At 39.1% G+C, this 16,434-nt stretch overlaps 1 protein-coding gene across 3 annotated transcripts in view; it reads right to left on the reverse strand.

Annotated features, from left to right (window-relative positions):
* Positions 1–16,434, reverse strand: part of LOC119653695 (voltage-dependent calcium channel type A subunit alpha-1) — a 399,598-nt gene that overhangs the window by 160,746 nt on the left and 222,418 nt on the right. For all 3 annotated transcript variants that reach the window (XM_038058565.1, XM_038058567.1, XM_038058568.1), the window contains 4 exons: positions 7,299–7,643; positions 6,870–7,172; positions 6,546–6,806; positions 6,292–6,435 (listed from right to left, as the gene is read on the reverse strand). In XM_038058565.1, the coding sequence (XP_037914493.1) occupies positions 6,292–6,435; positions 6,546–6,806; positions 6,870–7,172; positions 7,299–7,643 (1,053 nt within the window). The remainder of the gene's footprint in view (positions 1–6,291; positions 6,436–6,545; positions 6,807–6,869; positions 7,173–7,298; positions 7,644–16,434) is intronic.

Here is a 16,434-nt window from a genome sequence, read left to right on the forward strand (position 1 = left end):
ACCTAGACGATGCATTTCCTGATTGGAAGACGAACTTTCAAGAATCACTTTTTTAAATTTCAGGAGTGTTTGCAGATCAGGAAAATATTTTTCCATTTCTCGTTAGTTATTGTATTGAGTGTTCCTAGACCCATAGTCATGGCGCGTCCTTTCGTGCGGTTAAGGGGACGCTCAACGGATGCGAAGCGCATCAGGAGATGTGCTCGCCTTGGCATGCACATGCGCAGGTCAGATCGATGGGAGCAAACACCTACCCAAGGATTAAGGTATCCTTCCCAGGATACTGAGAAATCGGACTAAATATGGAGGACAAGAAAAGAATTTTGTTTATGGTGAAGGGCTTCGGAAACCCAATGCCAACCCAATGTGCTTCTGGGAGTGGACAAACGGGCTTTTGGCCGAGTATATCCATCGACCGCAGTGCCTCAGTAGTGGGAAACTTGGCTTCTTTGCCATCTAATGTTGCAAGAGATAATAATGGAATGGAAATGCAACCGGATCCTTACTACCGAGGGCAGCGTAAGCTCTCAGGAATCAATATTCGTTAAGGGGCTCGGAAATAAATACAGATAGTCCGTAAATCGACATGAATGCTGCTGTTATAAAAGAAGAATGTATGATAAATGACTTCTATAAGTACATCACCAATATATAGGCTATGGTACGGAGCGCCAAAATGGCTTATATTCGCGCAGAAGAGGAGAAAAACGTCCATACTGCAAAGTCACACGAAAAACGCAGATGACACCTCCTCAATAGAAGGTAGACGAGGACCCTGGAAAACGGATTAGGGATCCCTTGGTACCCAGCAAGCAGCCAAGAAGAAGAAGGCTTCTTCGCCGGGGAAAGCTGGTAGTTCCTGAATTAACGCCTTAACATTAGCGAAAGGGAAAAAATCGGTAATTCGTAAAGCTGAGCAAAGTTGGGCAGTAAGAAACGGCAAAAGGAGGGCGCTATTATTAGCTTATCGTTGGATTCAGCAGTTAAACTGATTACCACAGGCAAAGTAAGAATAGATTGAGCCGTGAGCCGACTTAGGAAGCAAGTATCTCTCAAGAGATGCTTCAAATACCTCGATTTTGATCACTTTGCAGCAACATCTACTAGTCAGGACGACAAGTCTAAAAGGTGCAGGAAATGTGGATAAGGCCATTTCATTAAAGATTGCACTGGATATCCACAAATCAAGTTGTGCAAAGGGAAAGAAGCAGGGCCAAATCCGCGAAAGTTTCAAGCACCTTCGCAGATCTCGATGTTGTACTAGTCAAAGTTGAATCCGAGCCCACTCTCTGAGGTAGAGGCTCGATTGTTGATCTGACTTGCCTCGTTGGCGAGTGGGATGGAAAGGTGAGTCAGCTATACGACCGGATGAGCCTGCGACTCTACGATTCTCCGACGGCGTAGACTACAGTAGGAAACCAAACTACTGGTGTATGCAGGAAATCTCGTGATTGAAATCATCTAACCTTCGAGTGAACAAATTTTTTCCAAAGGACAAGAGGGAGGTTAGAACATCGGCAGATGTAGAAAGAATACCGCGATCTTCGAAATTGCGTCGTGGGCAAAAGTCACCCCAAGTGACGTGCTCGCGATTCTTATTGAAAATAGTTGCAATTCTTTTCTCACAATACGCACAAAGTGGACTTAGCCAATCGTTCAACAGGACGTCTTCGCGATCTCCAGTGTGACCAAGGAGGAATTACAAGAGATCTGTGGATGAATTGGGAATAATGAGGTGCCGAGATTGGACGGGATTCCGAAAAAAGCCCTGTTACAGTTAAGTTCGCATTGTTGATAAGCACATTTGAATTGTGCATGGCGGAGTCCCGTCCAGTGTAAGAGGAAATGAAACTGTTCATGCTATCAAATCATCGTTGCAAATAGTTCAATTAAACCTGGCGGACGAAAAGGTGAAGGCGATCTTCATTACCAATGCAGCAAAACAATATTGTTAAAATCCGGGTTGGTAATGTGGAGGCCATCTAAAAATCGATCATTAGATACCTGGGTGTAATAATCGATGCTTAGCTGACCTGGGGCGCTTGCATTATGCGCGAGAAAAAGTAGCAAAGGGTGGTTCAGCTTTAGTAATGATAATGACTAATATGAAAATCCATCTGCTATACACGGCTCCAGTCCAGACAGGAGTATTGCACAACGCGGTGAACCGTAGAAGGGTGGATTCGGCATACCAGCCAATCGTATTGAAGGTGTGCAGCGCCTATAAGAAATATCGGGTAAGGTAGTATGTGTCAACCCGGGACTGATCCCCTTCGATCTTCTGACGAATGAGGAACACCTTATCCACCAGAGAAGGAAGGCGAATCCGGCCAATGTGACTGCGTAGTTCTGAAAGGCCACTATGAAGGAGCTGATGGGCAGCAACGGTGGGGTAATTCCGAAAAAGGCCTCTGGACTCATACACTGATCCCTTGATAACGACGAAATTTATGAGGGATACCTCGACCACCTGGTTGAAGATAAAGACGTGGCCGTCTCTGCCTCAGATCGAGCGATGGCGTATGCTAGCTTTTAGGGATATCGAATTGGTGAACCTCGCGCAAAGCCGGGATGTCTGGAGTTCTTTACTAAAGCAGGTCTAGACTAGATATCGGTGGTTGCGCTGTTGATGATGATGATGATAATGAATCATCATCAACTAATCGAATGAATACAGATAGCGGTGCGCTTTTAATTGAGGATGCTATCGCTGGATCATATCTGGGCATATTTAGGCCGAGAGAGGTCATCTGCGTTGCAAATTTAACCCACTCGAATAAAATCATTTCGTGCTAAGGAGCAGATTCTAATTCGAAACTGATCTTCAAATGAGGGCACAAAGATATGGTTTTGGATGTTGGCAGACTAATGCTTTAACGGGTGTATCATGTATTTTGGCACTAACTTCAGGCGTTTATTTGATTGCATAAACAAACACAAATGTAAACCAATGCACTTGTCACACTTAACTGTACTCCTACTGAACTGTCAAACTCAAATTGTACAGTTAGATCCATTCAAAATGTCGTACAAGCTCGATTTACGGAAATCTGTCGCCAACATGTTTGGCGGACTAAGTTCTAGTGAAATTCTTGAAATGTTCAAAGACAAGCCAATCTCTCGCAGAACAATTTTCCGTGTTCTGAAGGATTGTCGCGATGGTAAAGAGCCCGAAAACAAAAAGCAATGCGGTGGTCCATTCAAATTAGGTGCCAGAACAGTCATAAGTCTGCTATCAAGTGCGAAAAACAAGGTTGGTCAATCAACACGCAAATTGGGACGAACATTTGGTATTTCGAAAGATACAGTCCATCGTATTTTGAAGAAAAACAACGTAATTTATCGTAAACGTCGACGAGCACCAAAATATACACAACAACATCTCGAAAAAATACCAAAATGCTGCCGTGCACTTCGTGACAAACACTTTGCGAATGGAAAATCCATAATTTTGGATGATGAATCGTACTTCACATTCTCGCATCATGAATTGAGTGGCAACGACGGCTTTTATACTGACAACATTGAAGCAACACCAGATGATGTTAAATATGCCGGCAAATCAAAATTTGAACCAAAGGTGTTGGTGTGGGCAGCCATTTCATCGAAGGGTGTTTCAGAGCCTTTGATTCGATCAAACAAATCAGAAGCGATCAATGCTGACATTTATATCGGCCAATGCTTGCCGAAATTGAAGCAATTCATCGAAAAACATCATGGTCGTGACGAAATAATGTTTTGGCCGGACCTTGCAAGCTCTCATTATGCAAAAAAAACATTGAATTGACTGACTGAGCAAAATATACCATTTGTACCGAAAAAGGACAATCCCCCAAACGTACCTCAGGCACGTCCAATCGAAAATTTTTGGCCAGTTCTCACGCGAATGGTCTACGACGGTGGCTGGGAGGCTCGAAACGAGCAACATTTGATTGATCGAATCAAGAGAAAGTTGAAGGAAATCGATCCATCGGTCCGCCAAAACCTGATTCGGAACATTCGCTCCACACTACGAAAAATCGAGGACCATGGTCCATTAAGTGTACTGTAAATGTATTTTTCGACGACTCATGAACAGAATAAAGTACGATTAAAAGGATTTTTCAAATCGATTGTTTGTTTCCGAATGACATGCTTTTGAAGTTAGTGCCAAGATAAATGATACACCCGTTATCTCTTCACGAAAGCATTTTCATGATGATTATCTCACGTCCTCTTTGTGCTGATTCCAGCGTTCAGTTAACCTCCGCGTCGAGGAAAAGATTCAGAATTGCCTGACCGTCTTATAAACCTTAGCCAAATTTGAATTCCTCCGCTCCACCTATCATCATAATGATGACCATCTGGGTCCCCTTGAAGCTTTTTATGTAACTCAATGCAGATCTTTGAAGCCGTCCTAAATGAGAGATTATCTGAATGACAAGGGTCCTGAGAAACATCTTACGCGAACATGTAATGAAGGGAAATGGTCTTCATGGTCGTAACAAAACCGACATTCTACATCTGGGTACAGGACTTGCTAAAAAGTTAGTTGAATTTTCACAGACTGACTGCGAACATCCGTAACAAAAGAAGTACTGACGTCGGTATGGAAATACACCATTATCTAATGGTTGCTCGGTCGCTCCAATATGGACACAAACTCTAAACGAAAGAGCTTCCTAATGATGGGACACTTCAGTGCTATTCTGAATCCTATAACATCCTGGGAAGTACCATCTCTTGTTGATGATATGACAAGCCACTGTAACATACGGATAGCAAATGCTCCTCGAAACAAAAGAATAATTATTTTTGCCATCAGCCTACTCGAATAGAGCAAATCAACGGATTTTGACGGTTTATTTTTGAAATTACTCGCTGCAATCTCTGCGAGAGACCACTTCCGTTCATTCGCAAATTTTGAACTGCAGGGGTATTTGCGTTTTTCCCGCTGTCGCAAAGATACTAGCTGAAGTCAACATGATACGCAGCACAAGACTCTTTTATGGACTGTGAGTAGGCTGGTTTCCATTTTGGACCATGTTTGACCCATCATATTTACACCTTTCGGATCCTTTTGGAGGAATGTGCAGTGGTTTGATTTCCATTTCATCTGCTCTTGATGGATTTGGAAAAGCTTTTGAATAGCGAATGCAAGGAGTGCATTTTTAATGCTCTAAGTTGGAAGGGCATTTTAGCTAAGCCAGTAGGTATTACCAGAGCTATGTATGATGGCGTAAAATGTCAGTTGCTGCACCGGAGTAAAATCTGGGTGGAATGTGAAGTCGAAGGCGAAGTTCGACAAGTCGCATTTTTTCCGATATTACTCTCTCTTGTTACCGGTGACGTTTTTCATCCCGATGGTGGACAATATTATTTTTCCGCAAACAGCTCAACTACGATGTTAACATACTTATGTTTGCTCTTTTGTCAAGTCAGGAAATTTAATCACATGGTTCTAGATCTGGTAAAGGAAGCAAGCCGAGTCGATCTGAAGATAAATATCGAGAAAACAATGATTCTTAGTCAGACGAGTCATCGCAGTTTTCCTATTTGCATCAATGAGCATCCGGATATCAAAGGCATTAGATGGTAAGGCCATGTTTGCGGCAGTTTGCGGGATTCTTTGTATAACAGCCTCTGTAGTGTACTGTTTGAGCATTGCCACAGCTGCTTTATTTTTTTACGGAGAGGACCTCTTTATTTAGTTCGCACTTAAAATTGGGATGGGTCGGTGGGAAGAGTCTACAAATGGCAGCAACTCTTGATGTGACAGTTCAGACATTAGGTAGGATCTTTCCGCGTGTGGTGTTTCTTAACAACAATTTCTCCATGCAGTAAGACTGTAAATTGTATAAAGGTTTGTTTCCTTTTTCTGAGGTTCTTCGGCCTAAACTTTAACTTTATTTCGAAAAGAAGCTGTTTCATCGTGCCTCGGTTTCTCATATTAGTGATTGCCTTTACCTTGACACACAATTAAGAGCAAGGAATGAGCAGTCTCAATCTCAATTGGCACTAATAGCTAATTAATACTACGGTTCAAGACAATTAGAAAAGAAGTATTTAATAGGGCTAGGTCAAAATTAAACGGTAGCACCGCTGACGATAATGAATTTCCAAAAAAATCGGCGAGTCTTAAAGCGATATGGCTCAAAATCATTAAACACTCCTACTTGGCTTAAACCTCAGTGGTTCCCGGAATAGTTACAAGAAAAGGATAAAATGCGAACTATTTCAGGACTTTTTGTACTAACCAAGAATAAAATTAGAGAGGGTTCTCCTAGAGATTTACTACAAATTTATACTTACTGTGGCCAGCCTTCACCAGTCTGTACAGCGAATAACGTAAGCATAGCCGTCGCTACGTTATCATAGTGAAAACTTTGTGTTCTCCACACCCGTGCCTCCTTTTTCGGCAGTAAAGTTCCCTCTTCGAATTTAAAATAAGAACCCCTGAAAGAAAGGAAGTGTTTAGTGCTAAGAACAAGAACTTGTTTGAATATAAAGAAAAGCTAATCTGAAGTGTTCAGAGGATGTGTGTGGTTAATCTAGGATATACTCACTGGCACTCTTCGGCAGTATGTTTACTGTCGTCCGTACAATAGAAAAATTTTCCATTGAACAATTGTACAGCAATTACAGCGAAAATAAATTGGAATAGTATATACACGATTAAAATATTTATAACGTTTTTTAATGAGTTCACCACGCAATCGAATACGGCTTTTAATTTTGGAACACGTTTTATTGTTTTCAATGGACGCAATACACGAAGCACCCGTAACGATTTGATTGTTGATAAATTTTGTCCTGCGCTGCTCCCACTGTAATTCAATAAGAGAAGATGTGAGGGTACCTTCAAGGATCGGTGCTAATTGCAGTCTTACCTCATATCGAAACCAAAACTAACAGCAGCGCATATTACAACAACTGCATCCATTATATTCCAGAATTCTCTTAAATAGCTGCCCGGATGTAAAATTATACCTAAATCTACAATTTTTAGTAACATTTCAATGGTAAAGACACCAGTAAATGCGTAATCGAAATAGTTTAGCACTCGGTTACGGCTGGATTCTTCTTCGACAGGATCTTCGGCTGCCAAAGCGATTGATGATAATGAAATTACGACCATTATAAAAAAATCAAAGTATCGTAAATTAACGACCCAATGTGCACCACGACGAACTCTGCAAAGTTAAAGATTTCAATGTATCTTTTCCATGTCCAAATTGTATCTTTTTATTATAGGACAGGGTTTATGGTTTGTAGGTGACAGCATTTAGATATCAGGCGTTTGGATTTCATCTACTTACGGATTTGTTGGCGATAGAATGAACATTGATGAGTATGGCAACATGGGTTTCGGTCCATCGGGAATATCGTCATCATCTTCCTTTTTCTCTTCTTCTTTTGATTTACTTTTGCCACCACGTGATGGCGATGGTGGGGAGACTTCGACACGTGGCGGGGATCCATCTGAAACCTGTAACGCTTCCATTTCTTTTTCAAGCTCCTGCAGTTGCTTTTCTTTGTCCTCCTCGACCTGTTCTTCTTCGGCCGCAGTCAATTCCTGAGCGTTCGCCAAATTATCGACGGCGATAGCCAAGAATACGTTTAGCAGTGTATAGTTACCAAATAGCACCAATACGATGAAATATCTGCGTGATGGTGTTTGTATTTGAAAAATGTTGTCAATTAGTGGATATTTTTTTGTTTAGTTTGTGAGAAATTAGCAAAAATCTTTTTTTGGAAATTTCTGTGTTATTCAAATTTTTGGAAAAATTTCGGTCAGGAACAATGACGACAGTTTTCAAATGACTAGTGGATGTGATAAGAAAAATTTCACAGCACATTCTTTCCTAGAAAAAGTTATGTTAGACAATTTTATGGGGGAATAAAAAACACAGACAGATTTGAATTTATATTATTTCAAACTTCAAGCAAAATATATAAAAAGGAAGCCTTAAAACGAGAAGGAAAGCCATATATAAAACTTTGAAGAAATTTAAGGTGTTACAGCTGTGCATATAACCAGCATTCAATATATACTATTGTTAATACCAAAATGGGCCATCTAGTATTTCGAAAATCGAAGCAAATCAAAACTAACCAAACAAAATAACTTGAAAATAAAAACGTCAGGCCTCGGAGCGCTAAACCTCGGTCTGAGAGGTGCTTTTTTGATAATTGTTAGTAAATTGTAGCCATTTTGAAGTGTACAGTTACATAAACTGTCAAAAAAGGGCACCTTATGTATGTTACAAAGGGGAACAACTGGTTCCCGAAATATATGATTTGTGAAAATCAAAAACTTTCCGCCGTAAAAGGAAATGGCTCATACTAATACCCGAAATTCAAAAAAGGAACTGAAAATAGAACAGCTAGGATCAATTGAGGACAATCAGGCGTTAAATTTAATTTAGGATCTACAAAAGAGTTTGTGATCTTCAAATGACACAAAGTTGGTGCAAATGGGGTAGTGCTCTGTCATCAATAGAGTGGGTTCGACTCTATAAGGCTTGAATAGCAGAATGATGAACAGTATCAGGACCAGATTCCTATGTTCTTGTAAATTTCTAACAATTGTATTTTCGTTAGGTATGTTGTTTTATGTTGTATCCTCTTAAGAGGTAGGGCAGGTTCGTTTGATCCTCCGCCATTATATTGGTATATTAAAAAATAAAAAAGGTAAACTAGACCGTTTGTAATTCTAAATCGATTTCTTGAGGTTTTCAATTTTAAAGGTATGGCTCTCCAAAAGTTGCGACGTCCCTTAACAGCTCTTCCCCATCCCTAACGCAACCTTGAAATAAGTTTCTGCAATAATTTCTCAATCGACTAATAATGGGGGCTAATGAGGTTTTCACAATTTTTACGCAGTTTCTTCTAAAAGCTGCTTTGGAAGGACATCAGCAAAATTTTATGATTTTATGATGAACTTAAGGGGAGTTTTATAGTCAATAAATGAACATTATTCTAATATGTTATTGACTTTATTTGAATAGATATCGGTATGGAAGGTATTTCGGAACCTAGGCACTATATAGTGGCAGCTTCTTGATTTTCTTTCGGATTTTTCGGTTAGGTAGTTTCTGAGAGTAGGTCCGTGAAAGAAATGATAAATTTCGATCCTCCACACTCCCCACCTTTCCAGCAAATGTCAAAGCGTCGGAAAGTACTAACCGAGGCCTTTCGTTTGATATCCCACTTGAGTATATTTGATGAAAAAATGTACACCCTCCATTAGAATGGATTTGGGACCCCCCTTAATTTCCACGTAGAATGATGTTACTCACTGTATGCGTCAGCGTTCACAGTTCTCATCCTTCTCTAAATTAAGATTCAATCGCAATACCCGTTTCCGAGAAAAATGCGTGTGACAGACAGACAATAAACTGATTTTAATAAGGTTTTGTGTAAAACAAAACCTTCAAAATGAATGGATTCCACATAACAGTAGAGGAGTTTAAAATCCTTGAGGAGTCTGTTGATGGTTGAAAAATATATCTAAAAAGTAGTAGTAATAACGAGATGTTAAGGATGACTCCTTGATTAGTAGATTTCTGTATGTACTAAATGTTCTATCAGTTGAGTCTCTTCGTGCTGATAAGGGAACGCCCGACGAACTTGCTATAAATATTCACATGCGCAGATCTGGAGGTTTATAAATACGGGCACAGTACCTGCGGCTCTTACGCGACGAAATCACGGCTGCCCTTATAAAAAAACTGCTGAATTTCGGTAGGCAGTAGGGAGCAGTCAGAAGAACAAAAAGAGGAGCTGTTTTGGTTAAAATAGATATGCCATCAAGTTGCTAAGAAAACAAAGAATCTCCACCGATGGACGTTGAGGAGCAACCAGCGATTGGGACCTCTAGAAATTTGCAGGAAGATCTTTGCGGAAGTAATAATCACTGCCATCAAAAGGGATATGTCTTGTGCCGATATACTTCAAAAAGTGAAATCGAATCTGGAATTGACGTGCTTTGTAAACAGTATGTGACGAACATAGAAGGAGAATTCGATACTGGAATTAGATATATTCAGTGTTGTCTGCGGATGGTGTTCGCAGCCAGGGAAGAAAAGGAGCATGCTTAGGTTAAACACCGGAAGCAGAAGACAATAATTGAATGCGAGGATGTAGATGAGGCTACTTCGAGGGAAGATATCTATGTCTCGCTAAAAGACCACTTTAATTTTCGCGGTGAAGAATGCCATAAAAGGATAAGGAAGGCATATGATGATCCTGGTTAGAGGAGCGGTTTAACTGATTACCGCGGGTGAAGTAAGAATAGGTTGCATTACGTGTAGACTCAGGGGGCAACTATTTCTGAAGATTGAGTGAGATAATTCAAGTTTGACCATTTCGAAGCAGTTTGTACCAGTTAACACTGATAACTTGAAAAATTACAGAAAGTTCGACAGTTTGATTTTTAATGGCAAAAATTAACGGTGCTCATATCTACAGTAGCTACCCTTCTTCTAAAGTAAGAATAGTGCAATACAGGACGTGATATTTTTGACAACACGGATTGAGGAAGCCGAATGTCGAACACCAATTAAATAGATAAATCGCATTAGATAATGTTGGATATGCGCTCAGTTTCTGGAGTGAAGAATTAGACTCGATTGTCCACCTGATATATCTTACTTCCTTATTAGTGAGAGGGGATGGGCTGATATGTGGGTGAAAACTACACCCAAATGACAATCAAATAACGACGTTGGAAACGGTGGAAGTAGAAACCGAAAGCTTAGTGAAAACGAATGTATTATTATGATTGACTGGTCTACTGGAAGTTTTGAGGAGGGGACATTTCTGACTGGATTTAGAAGGATGTTACAAACGGAAAGAGAGGATATCTACATCAGCGCCTGAAAGAGGCATGTAAAGTTACAATTCCCCTATATTGCGAGATTCCTATAGAGGCTTTACTTTGGGGCTAAAATGAACCCGTGAGTCTTCATATGGTTGTGATAAAAAAAAGACATGGGCAAAAATCGTTTCAAGCGATATACCCGTGGATCTCTTTGCAAATAACTGTAGCTTTTCTTCCCCAGTAGGAGAAGATTATGAACAATGCTTGGTTTTTTTTTGTTGAAAATGCTGGTAGTTCTGATTCCACATCCACTTGAAGACGGACCGGACCACTTGGGGAGCAACTTAGTTCCTCTCTTGTGGTCCACGGACCCCTTTTTTTGGGTTAAATACCCAAGTAATTCAAAAAAGTTGACTGACGATTTCACTTCAATGTAATTCGCACTCATGTCGTATTTGCCATTATATATAAATGGAGCGATTACCACCTGTCGCTACTTTCGGTCACACTGCTCCCAGGGTAGAGGTGGGGCTGCGACCGATGAGTTGCCTCTGCCCTGAACGAAACCGTCAACTTTTTTGAAAACTTGGAAGTTGGCCGCTAAGGCCAGGCTCGAGTGGTTTATAAGCACATTTGAATCAGTGGAAGGAGGGGCATTTTCATTGTTTTACATTTAGGTACTGAGGAAGAAGAGCATCAAAGCAAGGATGAGGAAAGTACAAAGGAGAAACATATCCAAGCTACAAAGTGGATATCGCATGGGAAAACTAGGTTGCAATTCTCCAAAAAAAAAGGGGAAGTAGTGTGAAGCGAATGAATCCTGCCGATCTCAGTATCATAAATTTGGAAGTGCAGATATCGAACAGTAAACCTCATATCAAGTAAAAGGAAATTCGGACTTCGACATAAGATGGTCGGTTCAGAGTTGATGGATATAATGAAAAGTGTGACCCACATAAGGCAAATATAGAATGATGACTTGATGTTCCAATTAAACGAATCCTGTGAAAGGCCGACTTACGTGACAAACGCTTTGGGTCAGCGTACTGAGAAAAGAAATGAATATAAAATGAAAAAAACCGAGGTTATTCGCGCGGCTCTTTAAGAACAGGTTTGCTCTGCCAACATTGCTATTAGCCTGCCGACAAACGGTGCGTTCAGTCAAAAGGTAAGATGAAGATAGGTTAGGATATGCGAAAGGCTCAGGAAGCAAGTGTCCGTTAAGAAATATTGTATTTTAAAAATTGAAGAACACGCATTTGGTAACTCATCGGATGTATTGGCGATCAGAATAATTTTAAAGGGCCTTCAAGAACATTTAGATATTAGGTATAAGTCCTCTTTATATGCGCTTGAGAGGTGGATTTGACTGCTACATTCTCTTTGGTTAAACAACACCACAATATCTTAGACATTTTGGTATTGGACGATAAGACGTAGCTTTGTTAGTGGTTATTAGGGATTTCAATACATGGGTTGAACAGAATATGGTAATGTCTGACATTGGAGATCTACCTATCTCCGTAACAACTAGATGGTCTGGCGGGTCAACTTACAGTGAATATAATAGGCCATTTTTCTCAGCAATGAAGACGGCGGTGATGGTAATGCAATGGAACCAGTATGCTAGCCAGAAACTTTTAGGAGGCGATCGTATGGCGAAGTAGTTGACTTGATAAATGAATTAGGCAATCTCCGTTGCTATGGCAAGATAACTTTTGATTCCCAGTAGATAAGCAAATTATTAACAGAAAATATAATTTGAAATGTTTCGGTTATTGGGCCTTTTCGTGAAAAAAAAACGTTGACGAAGGGAAGAAGAAGGATGAGAGGAAAGTGAACCAAAACTGTTGGGATTTTAAAGTATTCTGAAGCAAGCTATAAGAATGAATATTCTATGTTTACCCTGAAGATATCCCTCAAAGATATGTCCAACGAAGCCAACTTAGGTTGAGTTAATGAGTGCTAGCTGGTTGACGGGTAAAGTCAAGCCACTGCTTGCCTAATTTGTAGTACGGAAAGGCTTCTGTAGAGGGGATACAATTTCGTCAAAATTCGAAGATGGCCTGAGGTCGGCCGGAAGTCTGTAGTAAAATACGGGTAGGCAACAATTGTGAACCAGGTGGCCTTTAAGGAGTATCTACTCATAGAGTCAGACCAATTACACCACATATATATATCTGACTCCTGTTTTTATGGTTAGTGGCATTAGATAGTGCTCTGGACGAGAGAATTTAAGCGTAATTCTAGCGTAATGTGTTGTGGATTTAGGATAATATTGGGTGAGGTAATCTGTATAATCGTCAAAATGATTTATTTATAGCTTCAATTGATATGAGTACCACCTGTATGAGAAAGTAGTGGATATGTATTTCAGATGGAGCGGTAATCTACCTAAGAGTCGCCTGTATTTTATTTCCACCTCTATCTATGAAGGAAAATACTGCATTTAGCAGCTAGGAATCTCAAAGAAAGTTGATCAATTTTATTCCACTCCAGCGATTAAGCAGATATATATATAATATAATCCATCGCAGTAAGTGTCGAAATATTTACAGATAAAACGTGTAGCCAATGTTAGGGGTGCAAGTTTCTAAATTGCTGAGCAGTATATATTGTGGTTTGTGAGAAAAAATTGATGAAAAGATAAGAGAAATAATAGAATTGTGATAAATGCAAAGGTTGCGTTCATGAACTGTACCAGTGTGGCGGATATTGGCGTCAGTCTTATACATTATTTTTTGTTGGGGAGTCCTTCCGGCCACATAAGGAGCTACATACACCTCCTTAAGAAGCTTATATAATGAAAAGTATAGTGCATTATGGCTTGTTAGATGTCAAAAAAGATTTACATTTTAACTCAATTTTGGAAAGAACAGGAAGGATAGAAGCACATTTATGCTATAAGCCTTTCTAACTCTGTAATTTAAGTACAAAAACAAGATAAATTGCATCTAAATTATTGTTAAAGAAAGAGATAGATTCAAATATGGAACTGTAATATAGTATCACATGCTTTAGATGTGTATTTGGTGAGAATTGATTGAACCTATGGTATGAAGTGTGAAATATTCTAGTTTAAAATATTAGAATTGCCTAATGCAACTTCAATTTAAACTATTTAAGTTTACTATGAAAACGCTATTAGCTCTAATCTCTACAAAAAATAAATCGGCGCCGAATGTCCAGAATTTGTAAATTTCAGTAGTTTTAATGAATCCTTCTAAATGAAACTACACTACCTTCACTAGTGCTACAAATCAACTACAAGGGCTCCTAAGCCATTTTTAACCATTTTAAGAAATTGGAGTTTCTTAAATGTTAAAATTGGTCAGGAGTCCATTTCCATTTCTATTTAATGGAATTTTATTTACTTCCCTTTTTGTATGTTTGGATTCTAGCGATTGTGGCATTGATGGTTCGACGTTCAATTGAACTAAACACACATACCTACTTTAAGTGGACTAGCGAGATTTGATCAGATCAAAATGAGATCCTAAAATCTATTGTAGTTGTATGAATATAGATATACTCTTACATTGTCTAGCTATAGTAATTTCTCTGGAAATACGTAGCTAACACTTAGTAGAAGTATGTAAGTGATCCCACTGAAGTGAATCGAAACAACACTTGGACATATATGGATACGTATCTAAGTTACAGATAAAAGTGAAAGAGTTATATAAAAACCCTCTTTAAAATGTGACACAGAACACTTCATATTCCCAAATATTTAGGAAAGGTACATTATATATATTTCCTGCTATAAAATAAGAAAATCAGAGATTGGAATACAACACATCATCAAGCTTGAATATAATAATATCTTAGGCAAAATCACACAACACTTATGTAGCCACACATTTATGCACACATGATTTGATTCTCTAATCTACAAGTTCGCTGACCAAAATTAGAATTTTTAAACATTTTTTTTTAGATTAACAACAATACAAAGAGGATTAAGAATGAATTGCAGATGGGTTGATAGATCTTTTTTATGAATCTGAATTGAATAAATAAGAATATAAGTTATGGACCCTATTAGATTAGCTTTAAGAACTTCCTAAATTATTTTCAAAATGATAATGAAGATTCCAACGTTTTTCAGCTTATATTTACTTTATTTTGTTAAAAAAATACGTCCTTGGGTGTCTCGAATCCTACCCACCGGAAGTTCAGTATCTCTTCTGTTATTAAGGCAAATAACTTTGCTTCCCATTGCTCCGTTTGGTATTAATCACATCTTTTTCAGTGTCAAAATATACATATGTATCTGCACAAATCTAGCCTATTATACTTTTTATTTATTTGTTGAAATTTGAAAAAATAGAAAAAAATTGATTTTTGAAGGTGAAATTATTGGCCTCTATGACTAGTGCTACGTCAACAATTCCTTTGGTGTACGTGTTACCTGTTATCAATAGATGACAGGAAATAGTCTTTTTTTGGTCCTTGCTGTTTCAAGTTGATTTCACTCTTCCGTAGATTATGTTCTTCTATACTTTTTTGATACATTTGTTACAAATTCTTACATGTCTATAAGTTATAATCAACCAACTGATTTTATTTCATCTATCTGATTTTATGGTCATTTAATACTGACTATTTTGGTGGGAGCTATCCAGCTAAGACACACCACACAGAAGGATTCAATTTAGTGGGTATCCCATTACCATCGATTCACTAAATGGAAGCGATATCCAAATTGATGAGTTCGAAGATACTGGCATGCTACTTCTATGAGATAGCGACACCTTTAGTAAACACCCCGGCTTCAGCCTAGATTTTTACACTGACGACAACCAAAGTGACACTCTAAGTGAAAATTTAAAAGGCTTCCAGGTTCTTAGTGATAAACGATGGAAACTGAAAACGATCTAGGTCATAACAATGATTATAATATGCAACACATTGAACATGACTTAATTGGATTTGCAGATGGCCAAGCGATCATCCTAAGTGGCCGGAGACGACAAAAAAATTAAAACGATGGCCACCGGAAAATATTAAACCTACATCGAAGTGCGCCGTCGACACGTGCTTGCACGCCTCTGTGCTAGTTAGGCTCGAGAAAGTGGGGGTGGGGGATCCTTTGAGCAATTCGATTCCTCAAGTGCCATTGCACAAAATTCACGTGTCCTTTCCAGTGTGTGGGTCCGCACCGGATCCTAAAAAATAAATACAAACACGAGGATTCGCGTCCACCTAGCGAAACTTAGCGATTGAAAGGAAGGATCAACGACGTTTCACGTCCTCCATCAATGTTTCCCTTGCCTCAGATGTTTTGTGAGGTGCGGCCTCAGAGGTTCCCGCCTTACCTTGACATCGTTAGGCCATGATTTTGGAGGATGCCCTTTTGACCGGCCATGCATTATTCGAACATTGTTATATACAAATTGACAATCTGTTTATAAATATATAAAGGAGTTTATGAATTTTTAAGGAGAGGTAACAGGTGGTAGATTTTGATAAGTAAAATGAAATGATAGATTTTTAAAATTTTAAATGGTGGATATAATTGAATATTATGGAAGGGAAAAAGGAAATTGGGAGAAGCATATTGCGAAAAGTAAGGGTTTTAAAATGGAAGAAAAGGGGTGAATATTGCATATTAGTCGATGCATTCC

Source organism: Hermetia illucens, chromosome 4 (assembly GCF_905115235.1).
Source record: "Hermetia illucens chromosome 4, iHerIll2.2.curated.20191125, whole genome shotgun sequence".
Lineage (NCBI taxonomy): Eukaryota > Metazoa > Arthropoda > Insecta > Diptera > Stratiomyidae > Hermetia > Hermetia illucens.